This window comes from Coloeus monedula (genome assembly GCF_965178545.1).
Source record: "Coloeus monedula genome assembly, chromosome: 15".
In the NCBI taxonomy this organism is placed as follows: Eukaryota; Metazoa; Chordata; class Aves; order Passeriformes; family Corvidae; genus Coloeus; species Coloeus monedula.
This window is the reverse complement of record NC_138795.1, coordinates 14,225,949-14,247,694: the sequence shown is the minus strand read 5'-3', so window position 1 is coordinate 14,247,694 and position 21,746 is coordinate 14,225,949. Positions and strand designations below refer to the sequence as shown.

Sequence of the window (21,746 nt, the reverse complement as noted above, 5' to 3'; positions counted from 1 at the left end):
AGCATCATAACAACTCAAAGAGATGTGGAATTCCACCTGTCTTTCATAAATAAGTAAAACAGATCTTGAAAAATTAGATAGACTGTAATAAAGACTATAAATTTAATAACAGTGTATCTTTGTTTTGGGGGTGTAGGCATGGCTGATCTATGAACCTCATGTCAGAATCTCCAGTACATTCTCCTGTCCTGCTGCTGGCTTTTCTTGCAGCTGATCCGTTAGAACGGGTTTCACTATGTTTGTATTCTGATGCAAAAAATATTAACTAACCAAATGATAAATGCATTCACAATTGCATTTAAAGCATGAATGAGTCATATACAAGCTCACATATGAAATCTGAAACAGAAATTATCATAGTGTGAGGTGTTTTGGTCCAGCATTTCTGTTAGATACATATGGCTAGTTGCTCTGAAAATCTGTTGGGCTTTTATTAAATAACTTTTTTTTTTCACAGTTATAGAGTCAAGTCTGTTAAAATTCCTGTCAGAAATACACAACTTTGGTTCATATTGATGTATGTGAGCTGATTTCTTTCAACTTTAAGCATCACAGGAAGGTAAAACCATATTCCCCAGCTCAGCCCACAGCTCACAGTGCCCAGGGGGCCTGAGAGACACCAAAGGCTGATGCTGGGCTTCTGAACAGCCCCTGCATCACTCCTGGTTATTTCATGTCACAGCATCCCAGCACCTCTGCAAATAAAATAAAATTTGTGATAAATGAGGTTTTTGAGATCATACCAGTGATTTCTCTCATCATGCTCACTCTGACACAGCTCAGATTTCTAACAAGTGCATATGTTACAGTTCTGTCTGTTGGTTTATAACCAGCTTCTGACAGTGTCTTTAGGTCTGTATCTACATTAATTTCAAAGTCACTGTCTTCCTTCTCTTCTCTCTCCTTGTGCAAGTTTGTACATCTTTATAATACCTTCTGATTAATTTATCACATAGTAAAGATTTTAAAAAATCATTATCCTTTTGATCTAAAAATCCTTATATTTCATCTTTAATATGTTCTTTTGAGAGGTTCTTTCTGGAGAAGTTGCCACATATGTTCTACTCCTCTGAGACGTAGCAGCAAAGCCCAAGAAATACTTCAAATCACATTTAAAATGGTTTGAAAAGATTTTGTTTGGAAAAAAAAAAGCAACATCTCTTTCAAGCTAAGAAAAAATGGGAGTATATTGCAATGCATGTGGCACAAGAAGACTAACAAAGAGGAAATATATGAAACCAATATTTGAAAGAGTGTCCAAATTTATCACCACAGAAGTGATCTGAAGCATTTTTAACATTCCATTACTTCATGAACTAGACTCAAATAAGGAGGGACAAAAGTCAAGAAAAGAAAAATATTGATTTCTTCAGATCGTTTTTCTAAGATGATCATTATTTCTGTAAGACGATCTGTTCCTCCATTTGTTTTAAGCCATGCAAAGAATTCATCAGATGTAGAGAAAGAGAATAACCCTCACTTTGCACATGAATACTGTAATATACTGCTTTATAAAGAGTGCTTTTAAGCCATCACATGTCAAACAAGACTAGGAGATTATCTGGAACCACATTAATGTCTTAAGCTCAAGGCACTATGTTACATTAGGAAAAAATGTAGGAAGATGGAATAAATGATCTTTCAGACAAAGTCAAGCAAATGCCATAATATTTTTACCAAGATTGAAAGTGATGAGGGAAAAAGATGGTGAAATGTAATAGTTAAAAAAAAAAAAAAAAAAAAAAAAGAAGCTAGAAAAATCCCTTTAGCATAAAAATATCAGGGAACTGACCAAAGCCAGAAAAAGCATCCTGATGCCTGCTCTACCTCCTTTACTCTTCACCATGCAGAATTATTTATCTTCATGATGTTGACTGTGAAGTCCTCAGAATTCTGTCCAAATCCTCCCCCTCAACTCCAGTCTTCAAGCTGAAGCACTGCAGTTCTGACTGTTCCCAGAGTGTTTTCTCAGGATCTTTAGCAAAACAGCTGGACTGCCAATAACACAGAAAACACTGATTATTGATGTCTGCCTGCCGTGGTTATAGGTCAGTCTCCTAGCATTTATCACGGGCCTCTTTATCTTTTTTCCTTAAAAAACCCAAAACCCCCACATAATTGTCATCACACCAGACTGTCTTCATCTGTCCTGCTATCTAGAAAGGTAAAATGTAATTAATTAATTCAAACCACGCAAAAAAAGTGAAAACATGTGAGAAATTCTGCTTTAAATTAATAGAAACCCTTCATTTGGAAAGATTAGATGGCACTCTGTCACCCACAAGAGCTGATACCGGGCTCCATTACATACTGAGTGTCCTTATTCCTGTGAAAGGACATTTAGTCCACAAATAGAGAGACTTCAGAGGACAGGACAGCAAGTCCTGATTGAGACAGGACATGCTTGGAGAGTGATTCAATCCCAAAATTTAGGACTAAACTGAATATGCATACCCATCTTCAAATACTCTTAGCGAAGTCAAATTATAGGTTAAGAAATAAAGTATCTGAAAGAATTAAATCTGGCTAAGTATCACAACAGAAGTGGTCTTGAAATATGCAGTAATTATCCAGAAAATTAGAACTGGCAAATGAATATAGATGATTGAGACTCAAGGAGTCTTTGAGAAGCTGCCCAGGGATATATTGACAGGACTGGGCACATAAGGATTATTATTTCACTATTTAATACTGAAAATGTAGGGAACTCTGCAAAAGAAGAAAACAAACTGATTTACATATATTATTAGCTTCAGAAATACAGCTTGGAAGGTTTGCTATACTAAAAGAGGCTTTAAAGTGAACACCAGCATCTATATACAGATGAAAACATTCAGAACTTGTTCTCCAAATTGCTCTGGGTTGCTTTTGAAAAGCAGCACACCCAGCACACATGGTGAGCAAAGTTGCTTTGGATGGCAGATTCCTACTTGCCTGCACAGCTGGGAAGTAGGACAGTCGCTTCCTGTGGTGTTCCATTGGCTGCCCCAAACTCAGAGCCTCCTTGGACTCCTCTTTCTTTTGCCCACAGTCCTAACCTTGACCTATCCTTCCCACACCACACTTTCTATGCACTGAACTAACCTGATCAGAAACAAGTTTTTAACACGAGAGTTAGTGATGTCCTGTTTTCACTGAGCAAAAGAAGTTTAAATAGGAAAAACAAAGAGCTATAAAAGACAAACTCCAGTCAGTTAAGGAGTTAAACTCCTTTAGGTTAAGTCAGTTAAGCAATTACAGCCATTCCCTTGTTTTGTCCATATCCACACTGCAAAACATAGCTTGAGGCTATAGCATTATGTGGGAGATATAAATAGCATACGCCTCCTTAAAATAATTCCCCTCTTAAAGAAAGCTGGAAAGAGGAGTAACTTCACTGTAATTCATCTCATTTCAAGTTTACTAAATATAAGTGTTCTGTGGAAAACTGATAAACCTATTTATCTAGTACCACTCAAGTTAAAAAAAAAAAAAAAAAAAAATCCCCCAGGAATCATGATTACTCATTCTTACAACTCAGCATCTGAGGAAACAGAAGCTATATTTTCACTCTTGAACGCTAATTTGATGTTGAGAAAAGTCCCTTAACCATTTGTGTGAAAAAATCCAACTGCTACCTTTCAATATTTCTGAATGACAGTCATGGCTCTGAGCAAACAAATGATGCTCACATATTGTGCCTTGCCTACAGGCATGTTGCTGTAATGGAATGATATTATGTCTTTTTACAAGATGGTATCTCAGTTTCAGTAGGGCAAACATGGCAAGGAAGTTTCAGTTTTCATAGGCTCCTTGGACTTTCAGGCAAATACAATTTCACCAACTCAGTGATGATCTTCTCCCTATCAGCAACATGCTACTGAAAAGCCTGAATGACTTGAACAGTCAGCAATTCCTGAGATATTTATAACAACTTCAGAAACCACAAAAGTCATCCTTCCCACTGAATAGTTGCTCAGCTGCAAGATCTGACCCGGAGAGATGCTATTTGAAGGCCCTCAATAATACTAGCACGGTTCTTAATAAAATGGAAAATAAAAAAACTACCAGAGCTGCTGCTTCCATCTCAGATGCTTCCTCATCTCAGGAAATCAAGCTTGGTAAGTTCACATCTTTATTTCATTTACCCAGATTACTGCATTATGTATTTGGAAGACCAAAGAAAATACCGAAGGACAGAAGGTATAAATATGAGTTCATATGGCATCTAGACACAGTCTGATATGCTCTGGGGATGAACTGTGCCTGTGATACATTCTAGGAATGAACTATGTTTCTTAGAGTCCAGCTTGTGTAAATCTCTTTTTCAGACCTGAGCACAGATGGACAATCACTGTGCAAACACAGCTAATGAACAAATAGTTCATGCAAGCCTAAGGATCTTACACGTGTCCAATATTAGGGCAGGTGCTTCCAGGAGCCAGCACAGAATACACCAACAACTGATTTTGTAGTAGCTACACCTCCTTCTGTGACTTCACTCACAAATAAAACTGCCTCTTCTTCTGACACCTGCTCTGTTCTGCTGCACAGTATTAAGTATCCAGAAATTTGTGGTTATTTTCATGGTATGAAATGAGTTTGCATACAACTACAGCGTACGTGGTGCTGATTAAATGTAAGGAACCCAAATGGACACCAGGAAAACAGCCCCATTTTAGGACTGGGTTGTTCCAACTACTGTTTTAATCTACACATAGGTCTTTGGCCAGTTTTCTCCATAAGGCCACTTTTCTTGCCATTTCTTTTCACAACTAAAAGGAGTGGTACCATATAGAAGCAGTACCTCTTCCAAAAGTCAGTGGGGTTGCACAAGAATGTGGAAGATCACAGCAATGGCACCCTCTGGTGACAAACAGCAGCACATAATGGGGGTCAATAATCAGCCTGGAAAAACATTTAAAGCTACTTCTTCAAGTAATGTTACATGGAAAGGATTCCTACTGCAAGCTGAAAAATGCAGGGAGTTAGCTTAAGCAATGATAACTAGCCTTCAAGAGCAGGTAACTTTAGGAAAAGTTCTTCATGGTATTTTCATCTCCGCAGTATCGTGATATCTTTCTTTTTTGGGTTTAGTCTCATCCAATGTTCTTTAACCATGAGATAGACGAAACATAAATTGAAAAAACAGTCCTCTTCTTTTATCAGAGACAGTATTTCTTGTTCACAGATGGTTAAGATTTCAGCATGGTCTCTGTGGTGCTACCAACAGCTTTGGAGGTGTTGAAGAACTTTGATGAGAGGTCTGCGAACCAAAGACTAAACAGGCAAGTGGACAAACAGCTGCTCATAAGAGATCTCTCACTTGATTCAAGAGGCAGAGCTTCAGCCTTCCTGAATCATTGCCAATCATCCCCTGAGCTTCTTACAGGAAGAATGTAGAGGAGAGAGTCAGCGATTTCTAATACTACAGAGAGGCTGAACAAATAGATAAAAGTACTTCCCTTATCACTGCCAAGGAAGGAGAGTGCCGTAGAACTTGTAAAAGCTTAAATTAAGCAGAAAGTCATCTTCAACCTGTGTGAAATATAAGGAAATTAAAGGCAAAGAAAAGAGTTGATGTTTAGGTTGCTCCTAGAGTATCTGACAGAAAGCATTCAATTCTGCCTGGAGCTTTGGCAAAAAGTCAAGTCACAAAAAAACTTTATGGGTAAAATCCAGCCAAACAAAAAACCCAAACAACAACAACAAAATTGGGCTTATTAATTAGATTTTCTCTCCTTTGACCTAAGGAACAGAATTTAGGAAACATCTTTTATAACTGACTACTTAAAAACTAAGTGAAAAAGTTTTATAATAAAAGACAGTAAAATAATAATAATCTCTTTAAAAGCTCATTAGTTATGGGATAATTTAATTTCCAACAAGCTCTGATTATTCTAATATATACATACAAAAACCTTGGCACTAACAGAGCTAAGGCACCATTTCCTATCCATTTTCCATCTGAAGAGGAATTCTATCCTACCTGAGTAGAATGTTATAGTTCAACATCACATTAACAATCAATTCAAATCCATCGCCTTCGACAAGCTGACAGATTCCTTGAAAAGAACAGTGTGCAGAGCATAAACACAAAGCACATCCCATGAAATATTTAGAAAATGTAATGACACTTAAACATCCATCTACACGTGTCACTTTATACATGTGACAATAGGCATTCACTGCACCACCAGAGCTGATTGGCCAGACTCAGGTTGAGCTTTATAAATGAAGTATTGACTAGAAAAAACACAGTGTACCTTGATTATGCACTAGTCAGTGAAGTATGCAAGTCTTTGTAATGAGGGAGATTATTAATAGTGGCATACCATACATGAGGAAAGGTACAAGTCTCTGGTGTGACAAATTCAGAGGAAGCTTTTGGTAAAATTTCTCATTTTGAAAGGCAAGACAAAATAAATTCAGCAGATGGATTCCTGTGATCTGCGCTTCAGTTTACAAGGGAAGTGTAAAATACATAGGTTTTTGTTTCACCTTAATAAATTTAGTTAAACACCAAGTACAGACAAACTTGCAAACCTTCCTGCAAAGGTTTTATCACTCATCAGCCACACACAATGCATTTAGCACCAAGCTGGATTGACTTTATCAGACACAAATCTCCTTTATAGAGAAGAATAAAAAGGCATTATTCTAACTCAGTTATGGTTTGAACAAAGGCACTGCTGCTTGCTTACCTGGGTGACCTAGATCATCTAAGTTTTCTTTTATAAAACTAATAATTGACAAACTGAATAATGTACTGTAATGGAGTTCTTGTTAAACATAGTTTCATCATTTCTCTCTACTAGATGGAAAGGCTCATGATTAAATAATAATTGAAAAATCTTGTGGTTATTTTGAGAGGTTTTTTTTTTAAAGCTCTCCATGTTGTGACCTTCACACAATGATGTAGATACAGCTGCAGGCAAAAGCTCTTTCCCTTAGAATTCAGGAAAAAGGAAGATCCCAGCTAGCCTCAGCAGTTTATGAACCCAGCTGCTGCACTATTTTCCTGATAGCGTTAATTCATCAACCCATATTTCTGTTTTCCTCAGTTTCCTGGCTAAATACTGGACTTCAATTCCTAGGTCTCAATTCCTGATTGACTTGGTTCATTCAGTTATGAGGGGGCCATTCATATAATCCAAAAAAAAACACCATGAAGAGAGAGACTGCAAACAGGATACAGCTTCAGCCAGGCCCTCATATGGGATATGGACAAAAAGCCCAATGATGCTGTGCCAGAGCAGGGCACAGAATGTGGGACTGAAGTCACTGACACCTCAGAGGCAATGGAAAATTTTACAGGTGCTGAAGCCCTGGCTGACATGAATGGGGGAGAACAGTACAGACATTCATGGTGTAAGACCTCACCCCACCATACATAAGAGGCTTTTTTGCTTTGGTTTGGGGTTTTTGTGGGTTTGAGTTGGGTTTTCTGCTTGTTTGCATTAGCACTGCATACATTCCTCCTATAAGAAACACCTGTATCTCTGGGAAGATGAAACCCAAGATCCTGATGTACATCTCTCAGGTCAACACTGACCTGAATGGAAAATCTAATGGCTGCCCAAGTGCTGAATGGCAGCCATGAGCAACTGAAAGTCAAGATGGCCCTTTTAGGCCACCAAAGCAGAGTTGTCTTGCCACATCTCCATCCTTAATTTCTAGAATATCATCAAGCACTCTGTTCCAGATAGTATTTATTGAGCTCTTTCAATATATACCAGACAGTGTAGCAGTAATTCATCACATCATCCTGCCAACCTACACTACAGTCTTGCTGTGTTATATTAAAATTGCAACAAATGTTTAAGCTTTTTAATACTGTCATTTCATATTCCTGTCTTACACAAAGCTTTAAAGTTTACCAGTACTACATATCCATTTTTTGTCTTTAACCTCGTCATCTAGACTCCCTCTACACTGAATACATAAGCCATTTACCTGGATAAAATTGAGTTTATGTGTAGTTAAGTCTTTAAAAGTCATCCCTGCTAGTCAATTCCCTCATTAGGAAACCACTTCCTATCAGAAGTGCCCTCAGGTTTTGAGAGCACATCAAAATTGGATCCACTTAAACAACCGAGCTTTGATACTGCGCTTAATGACTTTCTAAATTTGTCATTTACAAAGTACTTTACAAGCCTTCCTAAAGAAGAGCTGAAGTCTGCCCAGGCAGGAGCTAACCTTCCCAGCTCTCCTCTTTCAGGAGCCTCGGTGACGTGTGACGTGTGCGGTGCCATTTTCTGAGTATATGACATTTCATTTAAATCTCATCACTTCCTTAGGACCATCTGGCCACTTTCTCAGCTACAAACAGATCATACAACTGTGGCAGCTCTTCCTCTCTTCTCTTTCAGATCCATCCCTCCTGTTGATTCCAAGCTACCTGGGTTGCTCTGGGAGAGAAACAGGCACAGCATTCCCAGACAGTGCTACCTGCAGAAACCAGCACTCCACTATGACATATAGAGTGGGGCTCCAGCTTCCCTGCTGCTCCTTGTACCCAAAACATCGATACTCTATCCCAGAATTATGAGGCCATATTATATTTCCCACACACATGCAGTTAAAGATGACACAGATCTGCTCCAACTGCATCACCACATTCCCTTTTAACAAGGAAAGTATTTTCTACTGGTGTAAGTGAATATTTCTTAGTGGGAAACTTTATCAAGTGAGCTTAATCTCCCACTTGTTTAACCCAAACAGAATTCTGGGAGCAACAACATAAAAAATGTCTACTTTCTACTCCCTTACAACTCAGAGACATTAGCATGCATACAACAAACCCAAAATAGTCTCAAGAGCAGAACCATAGTGTTGCTATAATCTTTCCTGCAAATTATGAAGTGTGAAACAGAAAGCTGAAAAAAAAATTAAAAAATGAAATATTGATAACAACATGTCAAAATTACAACACTAAAAGTAAGAAAATAAACTCCTCGGCTGTCATCTGTCTGGTGCCTTTTAGTAAACTCCTCTGATGCAATAACATCTTTTCTGTTCTACTGTAATTCTAAGTTTGCTATTCAACAACATCCCAGGAAAAGCTCAGATTATACTGCTTATAAAATTGAAACAATGATAAACTGTGAGGTCATTTGAATTATGAGGTGGGGCTTGATTTTAAGATTTACATATCCATTTGGGAAATTACTATAGGAAATCACCACTGAAAACTCCATAGCAGGGAAAAAAAGAAAGAAAAATATAATTTACCTAATTTTCATAAGATTCAATCAGAAGTACAACACAAATACAGGTTTTCATATTTTACCTCATAATTTTTCCAACTTTATTTTCTTTATTCATGGCACTCTTTCATTTAGTAAGTGATATGCACACAAGGTACTGTGTGATATTCAAGCTTTTAATTACTACAATAAAAAGCACCATCAAAGCAACACAGAAAAATCAACAAAAGTCATTGTCACCAGTATGTCTAAAATAGCAAACACTGATGGATATTAACCTGAAAATATCAGTGCAGCTTCCTAGAGCACCCTTCCCCCTGACTTGAATTGTCACACCTGATGCTGGACAGTCAGTGAAGAATGGAAGATTTTCTCCAGGAAGAAAAGGAGGTGACGTGAGGAGAGTGCACAGCCCTACAGGATTCCCTGTCAGGACTCCCCAGGTTGATGCCAATAAAGCACCACTTTCCCACACCTCCCCAGCTGGGCTATCGACACAGAAATGGTTCTTTATGAGCAAAATTATTTGCTTCTCATAGGCATTATCTGCAAAGAGCTGCCACAACCACAGTGTTTTGGGGTAGATTTCTTTCAAACATGTGCCCAGATCATCACAGCATGACCTTGAACTCTCCCCTGCTCTGCTCAAGTTTGGGATTGCTTTATTCCTCCTCATTCATTCCTGTCTTGCTGTTCAGTTCAGAATTGCTGCTACTAAGATAAAAGCATGCCTTGATAATATATTTGTTTTGGTCTGACATTATTTTAATAGCATGGCTTTGTCCTGGAAATTCTCCTCCTCTCTCAAGACACTCTTTTTTTTTTTCTTTTCTGACACACAAACGTAAAACAGAAACATCTCAAGTCTTTGATATTATAATATCAGAGTAGAAATCTCATGATAAGCATTTTATGTTATGTCCCATTCTACCAGTGACATTCTCTATCCATTATATACAATACTAATATATACACTACATACAGTACTAAAAGTGTCAAGGTAACAACATTCTATCATGAAAAGAAAAGCCACCAACACCATTCCAGACATTTTCTCTTTGACAACAGGCTAATTAACAGGATTTAGATTCACATCAAACTGAAAACCCTCCTTCTGGGTTCACTTTGAGCCTGTGAGTTCATTTCGGCAGTCAAACCGATTTGCCCTGAGTTTACAGTCTACTTTTCCATTCTCCTTTCCTCTACTGAGGGTTACCTTTTCTCTTCTCTGTTATTGGTCTGTTCAGCTTTTCACTACCCTCTGCCTAATGTCACTTGAATTTCGTTGCCTTCCTAACAGCCTGCAACTGGTCATTCAATAACAGTGAGACCAGGAAAAGGGAAAATTGCAGATCTGTTGCAAAAGGATTCTGTGCATAAGTGCTCCTTAATTATGATCATTCTGTTTTCATGGATTTTTAAACTGAAAGTTACCTTATTTTACAATGTTTTACATTTTTCAGAAGAACATAATTTTCAGTTCAACTTAAAAAAGAACAGCAAAAACCAACTGAAAGAGTACTTGCTTCAAGGTCACTACGTAAACATGACCAGCCTCTAAGCTTTACTCTGGAAATAGAAATACTGTAGGCTTAGGAAAGAACATGGCAACTGATGAAAAACCTCCTTTTGAAAAGTTAGCCATGATGTTTTGGAATAAATAGTTACAAGATTTAATCAAAGAAAAAATAAGCATTCAGGAACAGTGGTGTATCCCCTCTAGCTCACACCTTGCATCCCCACAGGTAATCCTCTCTACAAAGCTGGCACGTGACATCAGAGGTATTGTATTTCTAACTGTCCTTTTACATTTGTATGAATCACAAAAAGATTAATATACTTAAATCTCACAACTCAGTACATCATGTTGAGTAACAATCTGATGACAGATTTATGTTACATATTCACAACTGACTTGTGTAAAGAAGAGATGGCCACATCTAGACAGTAGCAAAAGCTACGAGATACAGTAAGAATTTAGAGCCTAATCAGACTTCTGAAAATAAAAGTGTTTTTAAAATATCAGTAGGTGTTTGGTTAGGAAGAATTTCAGTATACCAAGTAAAACATGGAATTTAATGAGTTTCCATTATTTCAATTTATGTGTAAGCATTCCAAGCCTGATAATATTTCAAGGTTCACAGCATTCTGGTTTATGATAAAATTAAATCACACTAAATCTACAAGCACAGAAAATAGTCACAAGCTTTGTGAATGGATTTGAATGGGAGCAATTTTTAGAAATTAAGCTTCTTCTGTGCTGCTTGGAGATGTACTAAAAATGACAAAATAGATTTATTGATACAAAAAAAAGGCAAGAGGTATGGTCTGTTTGGTTGGTTGGGGGTTAAGTTGAAATTGTGATAGCACTTCAATATTTGAAAAAAAAAAGTCATCTTTTGGAGTTGAACTACTCTTTCATAACACTTGAGCTGTATCAGGAAAAAAGCTTTAACAGTACTTTCAATAAATTGAGAGGTCTAAGCATCATGAGTTCCCTCTAAAATTGCTCGGCATAAATGGGTAAAGTCTCATACCAAGTAATGTCTTGCTTTATGCTGGTATCCTGAAAATATGAAACCATATCAGAGCACAAATTTCTCATGAAATATAGATTCTTGTTACTTCCTCTCAAGATGAGCACCTAGCAGGTTATTGATCTGCTTCTGAAGGACACAGTGTTTATTATGTAGGAAACCACTGCTGGGCACAAGTGTGAGAAATTAATGATGGCTTTGTAAGTGTCCACACTGTGGTGCTGAACCAGTGGGGCAACTGTCAATCTATATGATAATGCATCCCAAAACTTCATAAAATCAGTGATGTGAAGAAGCATTGATTTTTGAGCTAACCAGGATTTGTGAGAGAGTAAGGCTAAAAAGTTTACTGAAGTTAACACCTCTGTGTATACAACAGTTGCTTCATGCTCACATGATGTTTTTTTAAATCAACCAAACCTTCTAAATCAACACAGAAACCCTTCTCACAGAAACCCAAAATTAATTCCACATCCTGGTTTGTTACTTGCTTGCTGTTTGATTGTGTTTTTCTTTCTCCTAATAACACCATTGTTGGAAATATGCAAAATGGATTCACTGCACTGTATTTTCAATTACATAATAATTCACTTCTTATAGGGAGGTCAGTGAGAAACAAGTGAACAGACTCATTCTTTTACCAGTCTGTGACAGTGTGTATAGAAGTAGGTTCTGAGACTATGTTTTCTTAGACAAAGGGTGTGACACACTGCTGCCACTGAAATGGAGACAACCACCTTCAGAGAAGTGAATTCCTGCTACAGCATTGAAGCCCAATCATTCCATAACGGCAGAATTCTATTAGTCAGGTTTTTTATTTGAAATTATGCTCAGAAGCCTTAACAAAACTGTACTAGAATCAATACAAGTTGTCATATTTTCTGTGAAAGTTATAATTAAAAGGAAAAATCAAGTAACCAGTCACTGATTCTTTTTAAAATACGGACTTCCTTGTACAAACCATTATTAGTAAATGCACATTCCCTCCTTGGTTTTGATGAAGAAATGTATCCTGCTATGCCTATGGAGAGGATATATTACTTGAAGATTCAATTTAAATCAACAACAAAAAAGACTGGTGTTACAAACAAAATAATTGCACCTTGCTGTTCTTTCTATCTGTATAAACTGTAATTTGGTTTTGCCCTGTTTGCTTTGACAAGCAGTTGCTTGTGTTTCCAGAGCCTGGCACACCCGCTTTGCTGAAACCAAGACAACTGCCAGTAAGTACAGGAGGAGCCCAAAATAAACACCTACAAAAATCCTCTTCTGAGTGGCACCCAACATGTATCAAACAGAATATTATCACAATATGCTTAGCAGAGAGCTGATGCCACAGGCTGGTATCACCTGCTGGAACAGTTGCTCTGAGGGCATGATCTTAGGGAGGTTCCTCTTCACCTCCTCAGGATGACAAGATCCAAACCCCCTAGTTTCTATTTTAACTAAACTGAGTTTGCACTTTCATCACCCTATAGGATTGAGGACAAATTCCTGCAAATCCTTTTCTACTGTTTTCCCTCTTGAGTTCAATTTAAACCTATGTGAGCGTAGAAAATTCCCCAGGTAACAACTTTAAGGTGATCTGTATGAAGAACCTGACTCTGGGTATGTGCACCTGAGAGGACAGTGCTGAACACAGGAAACTCAGACTCTACCACTGCCAAGCTGTGCTAAGGTCACAAGTGATTGGTGCTGTGCCCAAAGTCTCATTCCTGTGACCTTAATAAACTGCACTAAACACAAGAGTTGTGCCTCAGTCCGATGCATAGATTTGCTTTCTAAAAGCCCCCCAATACCAATAATAAAAGACCAAAACAATTGTTTTTACAACTCCAGAACCATGGAAAAAAATACATAAAATTAAATCTGATTTTTACGAATTAGCATCAGTGTTACAGCCACCAGCACATTCTGCATTATTAATATTACTTCAAGCTGTGTAGAAAAATCACATATAAAAACTATTTCTCTTTGGAAATTTCTTTCTGCTTCTCATCATTAATTTAATTTAAGATACTCGGAGCACAAACTTCTGTGACAGATTATGGCATGAAAAGTAAATTGTAAGATCAAACATAATACCTATAATATGATGCACATATAATAGTTTCCTGATAGTGATGCTAAAAAAACCCAAAACACATTAAAAACCAGCTTTAGTCAAACTGAGAAAGTGCAAACTTCACCTTTAAAAGAAGACTCATGTGTTTTTAAGTACGCTCACATTCTCACACCTGTAGGTTAGGAATGTACAGAAGGAAAAGGCCTACCATTCTCCTCGTCTGACTTATTCTCGTTGTCGGAGTCGGTAAGCGTGAGAGCCGAGTTCTCACGGCTTGACAGGCCGGAACTTCTCCTGGATTTGATCCCTCTGCCCCACAGCCTGATGGCATGCTCCGGAGACATCCCTCCCTCGGTGTCCGAGTCGGCGTCCGAGCCCGTGCTCAAGGAATAGCCTTGGTGGAGAATTCCTATGTCTGAGCAGTAGCCGCTTCGGTGGGGAGAGGGCTCACAGATCCCTAGTTCTGCGAGGGTGAAGTTTGTTCCTAGAAGGACACACACACCAAAAAAAAAAAAAAAAAAAAAAAAAAAAAATTAAGTAATTTAAAAGCTAGGAGATTTATTTTCAGCTTGAAAATACCAGACCTTTTAAATTTTGCTCAGTTCTGCTGTAAACCAATGAATTACTTACAGAGATCTCTGGTGCACTGGTCTAGCAAGACTTAATCTTAAAAATATTGAATGTATCTAAAATGGATGAAATATACAAAACAAAGGTAGGAAAGGTCTCTAAAATTTAGGTTACTATTTTCACCCCAAATAATTAATCACTTAGGTGTGTGATTAATATCAACCTCATGACAAGAGCTAATGACATGACCTGCTTTAGTGTGTATCTAATCTTGTATTTGTAGGACAGACCATGAGCTTTGAAGTTGTGCATTCGATTACTCAAAAAGAGAAATTATTTTAATGAAGCTCATTTTCACATACACATCTCTTTCACAGAGATAGAGCAAGAATGCAAATCCATCAGTGAAGTAACATGAAACTTTGTCACCAATTTTATATTTACATTTGGTGCAATTGGTAATTTAATATCTGCTAAAGAAACCAAGATAGACCTTACATTGTAACTGTTTTCTACCTTTATTCTCGTATTCCAGAAGAAAGAATGCATCAAGACCAAAATCAGGAGGTCATTTGGTTTAAAGGCAAACTTTCTGAGACAATGTCAAAACACATGACCTTTAGCAGTTAATAACGACTCAGTGGAAAAAATCTTATACATTTTTAAAGCACACAGAGTCCCCCAAGGTTCTCAGAAAGTCCAGAGTTGCTGCCTGATTTCTGCTTATGTACTTGTTTCCTATAGTAACAGGGCAGTAAAAAAATAAAGGGAAATATTCACTGCTCTCTAAGTCTTTCAAAGATTTCATAAAGCAAAGTAATTTGAGCTTCATTACATTGGGCTAAAAACAAAAACCAGACTGAAGTTGCTGGCAATATAACTGCCAACTATTTAATTAATTTCTTAATTCACAGGGAAACCAGATGTGGGGTCTGTGTTTCTAAAACAGTAGTCTTATTTCATCCAAAATCAGTTTATATTTTCTCTTCTTCCTTTATATATTTCTCAGAATGAAGCTCTACAATGGAAGTTCATACACGAAATAAAACACACAAATAAGTGTCTTCTATTAATAAAGAAGGTAACTAGATTTTTGTTTTTTTTTTTTTAATTAGAACTTCTTTCACAGATTAGCCAGGAAAGCTCATAGACTTTTAAATCGATCTGGTTCACGTTCCTGTATCAGCTCTCTCCACTCTCATCTCTAACAGCCAAAGCACTTTTTGGATAAGGGGTGTATGCACACATGTACAAAGTAAAACTGGGCCCCACTTAAAATTTATTCCTAGAGCTCATCTGTTAAAGGAAGGGGATGGATTTCTTCTGGAAGCCTGACTTACATCCTCAGCCAGCAGTGACCAGGCTTGGGTGTGGCTCTGTCACCCTGAGGTCAGCAAACAGGCCAGCAGCAAGACAGTAGCCACAGCCCAAGGTAAAGAACTATCACCAGACAATGCTTCTCAAGAAATGAAGCATTTAGTGGCAAGAGGTAAAAAGAATATAAAAAGGCTGACATTAAAAAAGCCAACTCGCTTCCATCAACACCAAATTAACCCGAACCCTTCTAGTTAGGAGCATATTTTACCTGCCTTCTAATATTTAACATAGCAAACAGAAATTTAGGGGTTTAGTCAAAATCAGGGAACTCAACAGTCCTAAAAACGAGCTTCTCAAGTGCATTTCAGTCTAGAGATTTTTTGCTTTTCTTTTTGTAATAAGTAAAGAGCTCTAGCATGACAGATAAAGCTACTTTTAAGGAAAATGTAAACTTTAATCATGTGCAATTTTAGTAGAAGACATTTAACAAAAACAGTTTGATTGATTAGAATTTTGCTTCAGACATGTTAGCAAATTAACCTTAGACTTATTAATAAAAAGGTCAAAATCAAACCAAAATAAATATAAAAAATGGACTGAACTGAAGCTTAGTAGCCCCCGCCCCCCAGGTAGAGTACATGTTGACTTCAGCTACATGTTAAAATTACTAAACTCATTGTGAAAATGAAGCTTTTCAAATTTTCTTGTTTGCTGGTGGCATGTCTACAAATACACACAAATTATGACTATATTAGCTTAATCAAGCTGTTATACATACGCAGTAAGACATTTTGATGATATTCTGTGGATTTTAACAGCCCATACAAGCCCAGATGATTTCACTTTGATTAGCATCCTGTTCTTACTTTATTTGTCTGAGGAAAATGGTAAAGGCACTGAAAGTGAAATACAGTATTCACAAAACTCATTCACCCATTTGAGTTTTATTATCTGGGAACTTGGCATTTTTCAGTAACTGACCAAATTTTAAAAAATTGAGAAGTGGATCATATCAAGAGCACAAATGGAATCAGCTCCTGAACCTCTGGGAAAGGATTTTCTACGCTGCTTCTCAGAAATCCCTTTATAGTCTTATGACCTGATGGTAGACATGAAATATTCTAGAAGTTTCCCTGTCTAGTAAAGACATGTTCTTCTCTAGTAGATTTTAAATTAGTTCAATATACTAACTTTTGGCATTTGCTTCTGTAAAATATTATTTGAGACTGTTCTGTAAGGCAGCATATAGCAGCAGAATAACTTGTCCTTGGATAGGTTTTCAGATATGTATTTTACATCCAAATATATAGAAATGTATCTCTATATTTATAATTCCTGATACCTTCATAACCCTTAATTTACTGTCAAATCTGAGGAAAGGAAGATGGAAATACTACAGTTATATTCTCTAGACCTTTTCTTGATCTGGACCATGTTCTCCTACATGCCTTGTTTTCCTAAAATGAAGCAGCCCACATATCCTGAACAATGAACTGCTTCAACTAACATATTCCTCTCTCATTTACTCAGCCAGTATTGTCCATTAACGTATTAATGGCATCAGTAGACCATCCCTATACAGTCACACAGAGGTTAAATAAAATCTGCATGCACAGAATCAGAGAATATGCTGAATTGGAAGGGACCCACACAGATCATAGATTCTAACTCCTGGCCCTGCACAGGACATGCCAACCACCCCACCTTGTGCCTGAGAGTATTGTCCAAACAACTCTTGAACTCTGTCAGGTTGGTGCTGTGGCCACTTCCTTGAGGAGCCTGGTCCTGTGCCCAACTCTGCTCTGGGTAAAGAATCTTTTCCTGATATCCGACCTAAACCTCCCCTGACACAACTTCAGGCCATTCCCTCGGGTCCTGTCACTGGTCACCAGAGAGAAGAGATCAGTGTTTGCCCCTCCTCTTCCCCTCACAAGAAAGCTGTATCCTGCTGTGTTCTGAGTGAGGTCTCTCCTCATTGTCCTCTTCTCCAGCTGTACAGACCAAGTGCCCTCAGTGGCTCCTCACACAGCTTAGCTTCCCATCAAAGCCCTTCCCCATCCTGGCTGCCCTCCTTTGGGCACCCTACTAGCACTTTGAAGATGAAGTCTCACAAAAGATGAAAAAATACCTCAGTCATTTCATATCCACTCAGCCTGCCAGAATACTCCATGTGGAATCCTGGTGACAAAGTTCAGCAAGAACAACACAGCCCTCCTTGCCCAGTGCCAGTACAAACTATAGCACTTACAGAGTGAGGAAACGCAGGCACAGCCTGGCCTGGGGTTAAGGTTTAGTGTCTCCTTCAAGGAGAACCATCCTTATAGCTCTAAGTGATATTGGGAGCTCAGGCACAGCAAGACCTCATAGGGGACAAGTGAAGGCAGAGGGGCAGCAGTCCCACTGTTTGCCATGCCCTGGCCAGTCAGACTGCTCTGCTGTGTGTCCACAGAGAGAACACTGGGCTACGAGCCAAACTGCACTGCCAGCACAGACAGGCAAGGGTGGCTTCTTGCAGTGTGAGACAGTGCCCTCTACACCTGGGGCTTGCATGGAGCTGAGAGGAACTGAACTGCACTTCCCTGAGATGTCACTTGCAAAGCAGGGCTGAAATGTGCAGGCAGAATCCATTCTTGCACACTGAAAACTTTCTTTCAGACTCTTGTAGCATCTACTACCTTGCCGGTGACACTAAGTGAAAGGAGATAAATAACATCAGATCCTTATTGATGGACAAGAAAGAAACTTCTTTCTCTTAAAGAACACAGAACCAAAAATAGAAAGTCACAAGGTTTCTCCTTTTTCATGTGAAACAGAACTTAGTGGTCTCCATCCCCAGTCCCTTCATCCCCACCTGCAGAAACCACAAGATGATTTTCATTAAAGAAAGGCAGTTAAAACCAGCTGCTCCCTTAAGGTGTACATAATCTCTCATACAAAAATAGATCAGCAGTATTCTAGTTTAGAAGTGTAATATAATGTTATGTACTTGATCATCATTGCCCATAATCTACACGCTGTGAATAGTCTCTCAATAGAATAGATGTTTTCCTTTAAATGAGGACATTACTTCTATTATCTCCTCAGTGCACTTCCTTGTACAGAAATTTACTGTTTCAGTTATTTAGGATATAAACACTTATTAAATGTGTTGAATTCAATGATGTACTACTGTACTCATTATCCCTGCTAAGCCTAGAAAGCCTCACCATTTAAGCAAAGGTTACTTTCACCTAACCCCTAGGCAGAGGTCTCATTTGGGTCATTACAAACTGCATGAATTGCCTTTCTGAAGATTAATCTAATCCAGCTGTGATTGCTACAAGATGCCTCAGAAGAAGATTTTTGAAACCAGTAATGCACAGATAAGATAAATTTGCCTTCAACACAACATCAAGTTCAAGACTGGGCTAAGTCTAAAATCAAAAGGATAAATATCACTCACAGTCTTTGCTACTACAATCAATTACAGAAGGTAAGAATAACAAAAATATATCTATTTAAGACATCCCATCCTTTTTCAAGTTTTTGTTATGTTCAGAGCTATAATGATTTTGCTGGCAGGAGTATCACAATTTAGGTCCAATCTCTGGAAGAGGTCTAAAAAGAAGAGGTCTAAAAGAAGAGGTCTCTGGAAGAGGTTTAAAAACCTCTGATGCAGACTTTATTTTGCTCAATTATTTAGAAATTCAGTCTGCCTTGGTCCCTTCTGCAGAGAACTGACTAGAAGCAGCAAACAGAAATGTTTGTGCACATTGCAACACGTGGTTTGAATGTAAAGTTCATTTCCTAGCTTCTCCCATCAATGACAGAAGCGATCTTTAATAGTCCTTTATAATCTGCCTTGCTTCTTTCTGACTCTGAGATGCCCACGCTGGGCTGCTTTTGGCTTTTGTTGATCTTCTTCACTGCAGCTGGTATGGGACTGAGGTTTCAGCTACTGCTGAGTGTTCTTACACAGAATCAGGGCCTTTTCCACTCTATCCCACCCACAGTACTTCTGGCATCACCTTAGGGTGATGAACTTGATTTTGATGATATGCTGGCTTAGGGAAAGTATGCATTTATTGCTTTCTCCTCAAGTGCTGATGTTGATTAAAGACAAAATCAGATTTGAGAGGACAAGAGGATGGAGCTAGGTGGGAAACAAGGCTATTATCTACCCCACACAGTCCACATTGAAATGCAACTCTTCAGGCTAACAATTTAGTTTCCTAGCCAATCTTTCCAACTTTTCCAAGCTCTGAGGAATGGTAAAGGAAGTACTGTTTCATTTATTATAAAGGGATGTGCTATTCCTACTGACTGCCCATTCTCAAACCTGTAGGAGACAGATGTACGCAATTCTGTAAGCAATTGCTCTGCTCTCCTCTGTGCTTTGCCTTTCCGTGCTCTCCCTGGACACACTTCTTCTCCTCCTCCTCACTGATTAAGTGCCAGCAGAAAGAAAATTCCAGGCTGAGCCTCCCCTATTATTCCCTGTCAGGCAGCAGAACACCGGGAAAGCCCTGCTCAGAGGTGACCCTCAGGCCAGCAGCAGGCAGCAGCTCCTGGGCACACCTGAGAGCTTCCAGCACTCCTGCACTCAGACCCCAGGAATTCTATTGTATTTCAGCAGAGATGCAGACAGATAGAGGGGAAAGACTCCCAGACATGGAATCCCCAATTCAAAGCATGGAGATACTTTGGTTTAACCAACACAACAGTCACTGAAGGCAACGTGAGGGATTTTCTCCAGCACCCATCTTAGAACAGGTCAGAAACTCCCTGTCCAGTCTCCAAACAAACCCAAACAACCCCAAGACACTGAAATTCAGTTCCTGTGACTTTTTCCTTTACAAGCAGCAGAGAAAGAACAGAATGCGAAGCCTCATGGCAAGTAATGAAGTTCTTGTAAATTCCCCATCTCCAGTCCAAATGCCATCAAAGTAATAGTGGGTTTTGGAGGTGGTGTTTGGGTTTTTTTGTTCGTTTGGAGTTTTATAATAGAATCTTATGAAAAAGGGTTAGAGCCCCAAAATGGATCATACTATGGAATAATTTTGTTAAATGCCTGTTCCCTTTTAAGAGATAGTGAATTTCTAAATAAAATCCATCCCAGAAACACATGAAGAGATTAGGAATTTTTGTGTACTTAAAGTGATAGCTAGCATAAAGAACACAGAAAGAATGATTTTCAATTTGCTTTTTTATGTGTACTAACCTGCTCAACACCTGATACTATCTCCTGTCACACAAGCACAGTATTTTCCTATGAAGGAATAACAACTGCAGCTCCATGGAAAATGCAAACTTTGAAGAGTAGTAAGTTTTAAAGACAATATAAGGAAAGTATGAAGTGCAATCCCAATAGAGAAGAGCTACCAATTAGTATCTGTATTAACTACCCATGTTTGCAATGCACACTTAGGCTCATTTGGCACAAAGCAGTACAATAATTACACCATGGTCCCACAAAACTCAAAGTCACAAGTTTTCACTGCTAAAAAAAGGTCATTTTCATTCTAGTCTAGCTCAAAAGATTTAGGTCTCCTGTAGTTAAAGTTTTTACAGTTATGTCAGAAAAGGACAGTGAGTTCTCCTTGGTTTCCAGTTGACTATATATATACACACACATATAAAGTACTTTTTTGATAAATTCACTGTATGGCTGTTTATCTTCACTGATACACTAAACTGAGTTCAATTATTAAGAAAAAGCTCTACAAAAATCTGTAGTAAACAACCAGGGGATAAATGAGCTGTTGATACTTTGCTGAATTAATGAAAAGCCTTTTTCTTATTTTTATACCCTTAAATCAAGATTTAAAAGGTGACAAAAAATAAACTGCTGTTCTTGAATTGATAAATTAACTGTGCTCTCAAGAAACAGTGGAAGTCACAGGTAATAAGCTTTCATACTTCCATAACTGTTTAATTGGGAACTCTCAAAAAACCTGAATCAGCTGTCAACACAGACAAAATCTTAATTGTTTCTTTATACCTTGCTTCACAAGCTAGGAACACAGATACTCTATATTTTATGAAGGTCCCCAGGCACATATAAAGATTTCTGAGCACTAGCAGCTGTCA

At 38.2% G+C, this 21,746-nt stretch overlaps 1 protein-coding gene across 4 annotated transcripts in view; it reads right to left on the bottom strand.

Annotated features, from left to right (window-relative positions):
* The window catches only part of TENM2 (teneurin transmembrane protein 2), a gene marked incomplete at both ends in the record, with an annotated part of 482,831 nt that overhangs the window by 431,286 nt on the left and 29,799 nt on the right, over positions 1-21,746 (bottom strand). For all 4 annotated transcript variants that reach the window (XM_082291373.1, XM_082291374.1, XM_082291375.1 and 1 more), the window contains one exon: positions 13,999-14,274. In XM_082291373.1, the coding sequence (XP_082147499.1) occupies positions 13,999-14,274 (276 nt within the window). The remainder of the gene's footprint in view (positions 1-13,998; positions 14,275-21,746) is intronic.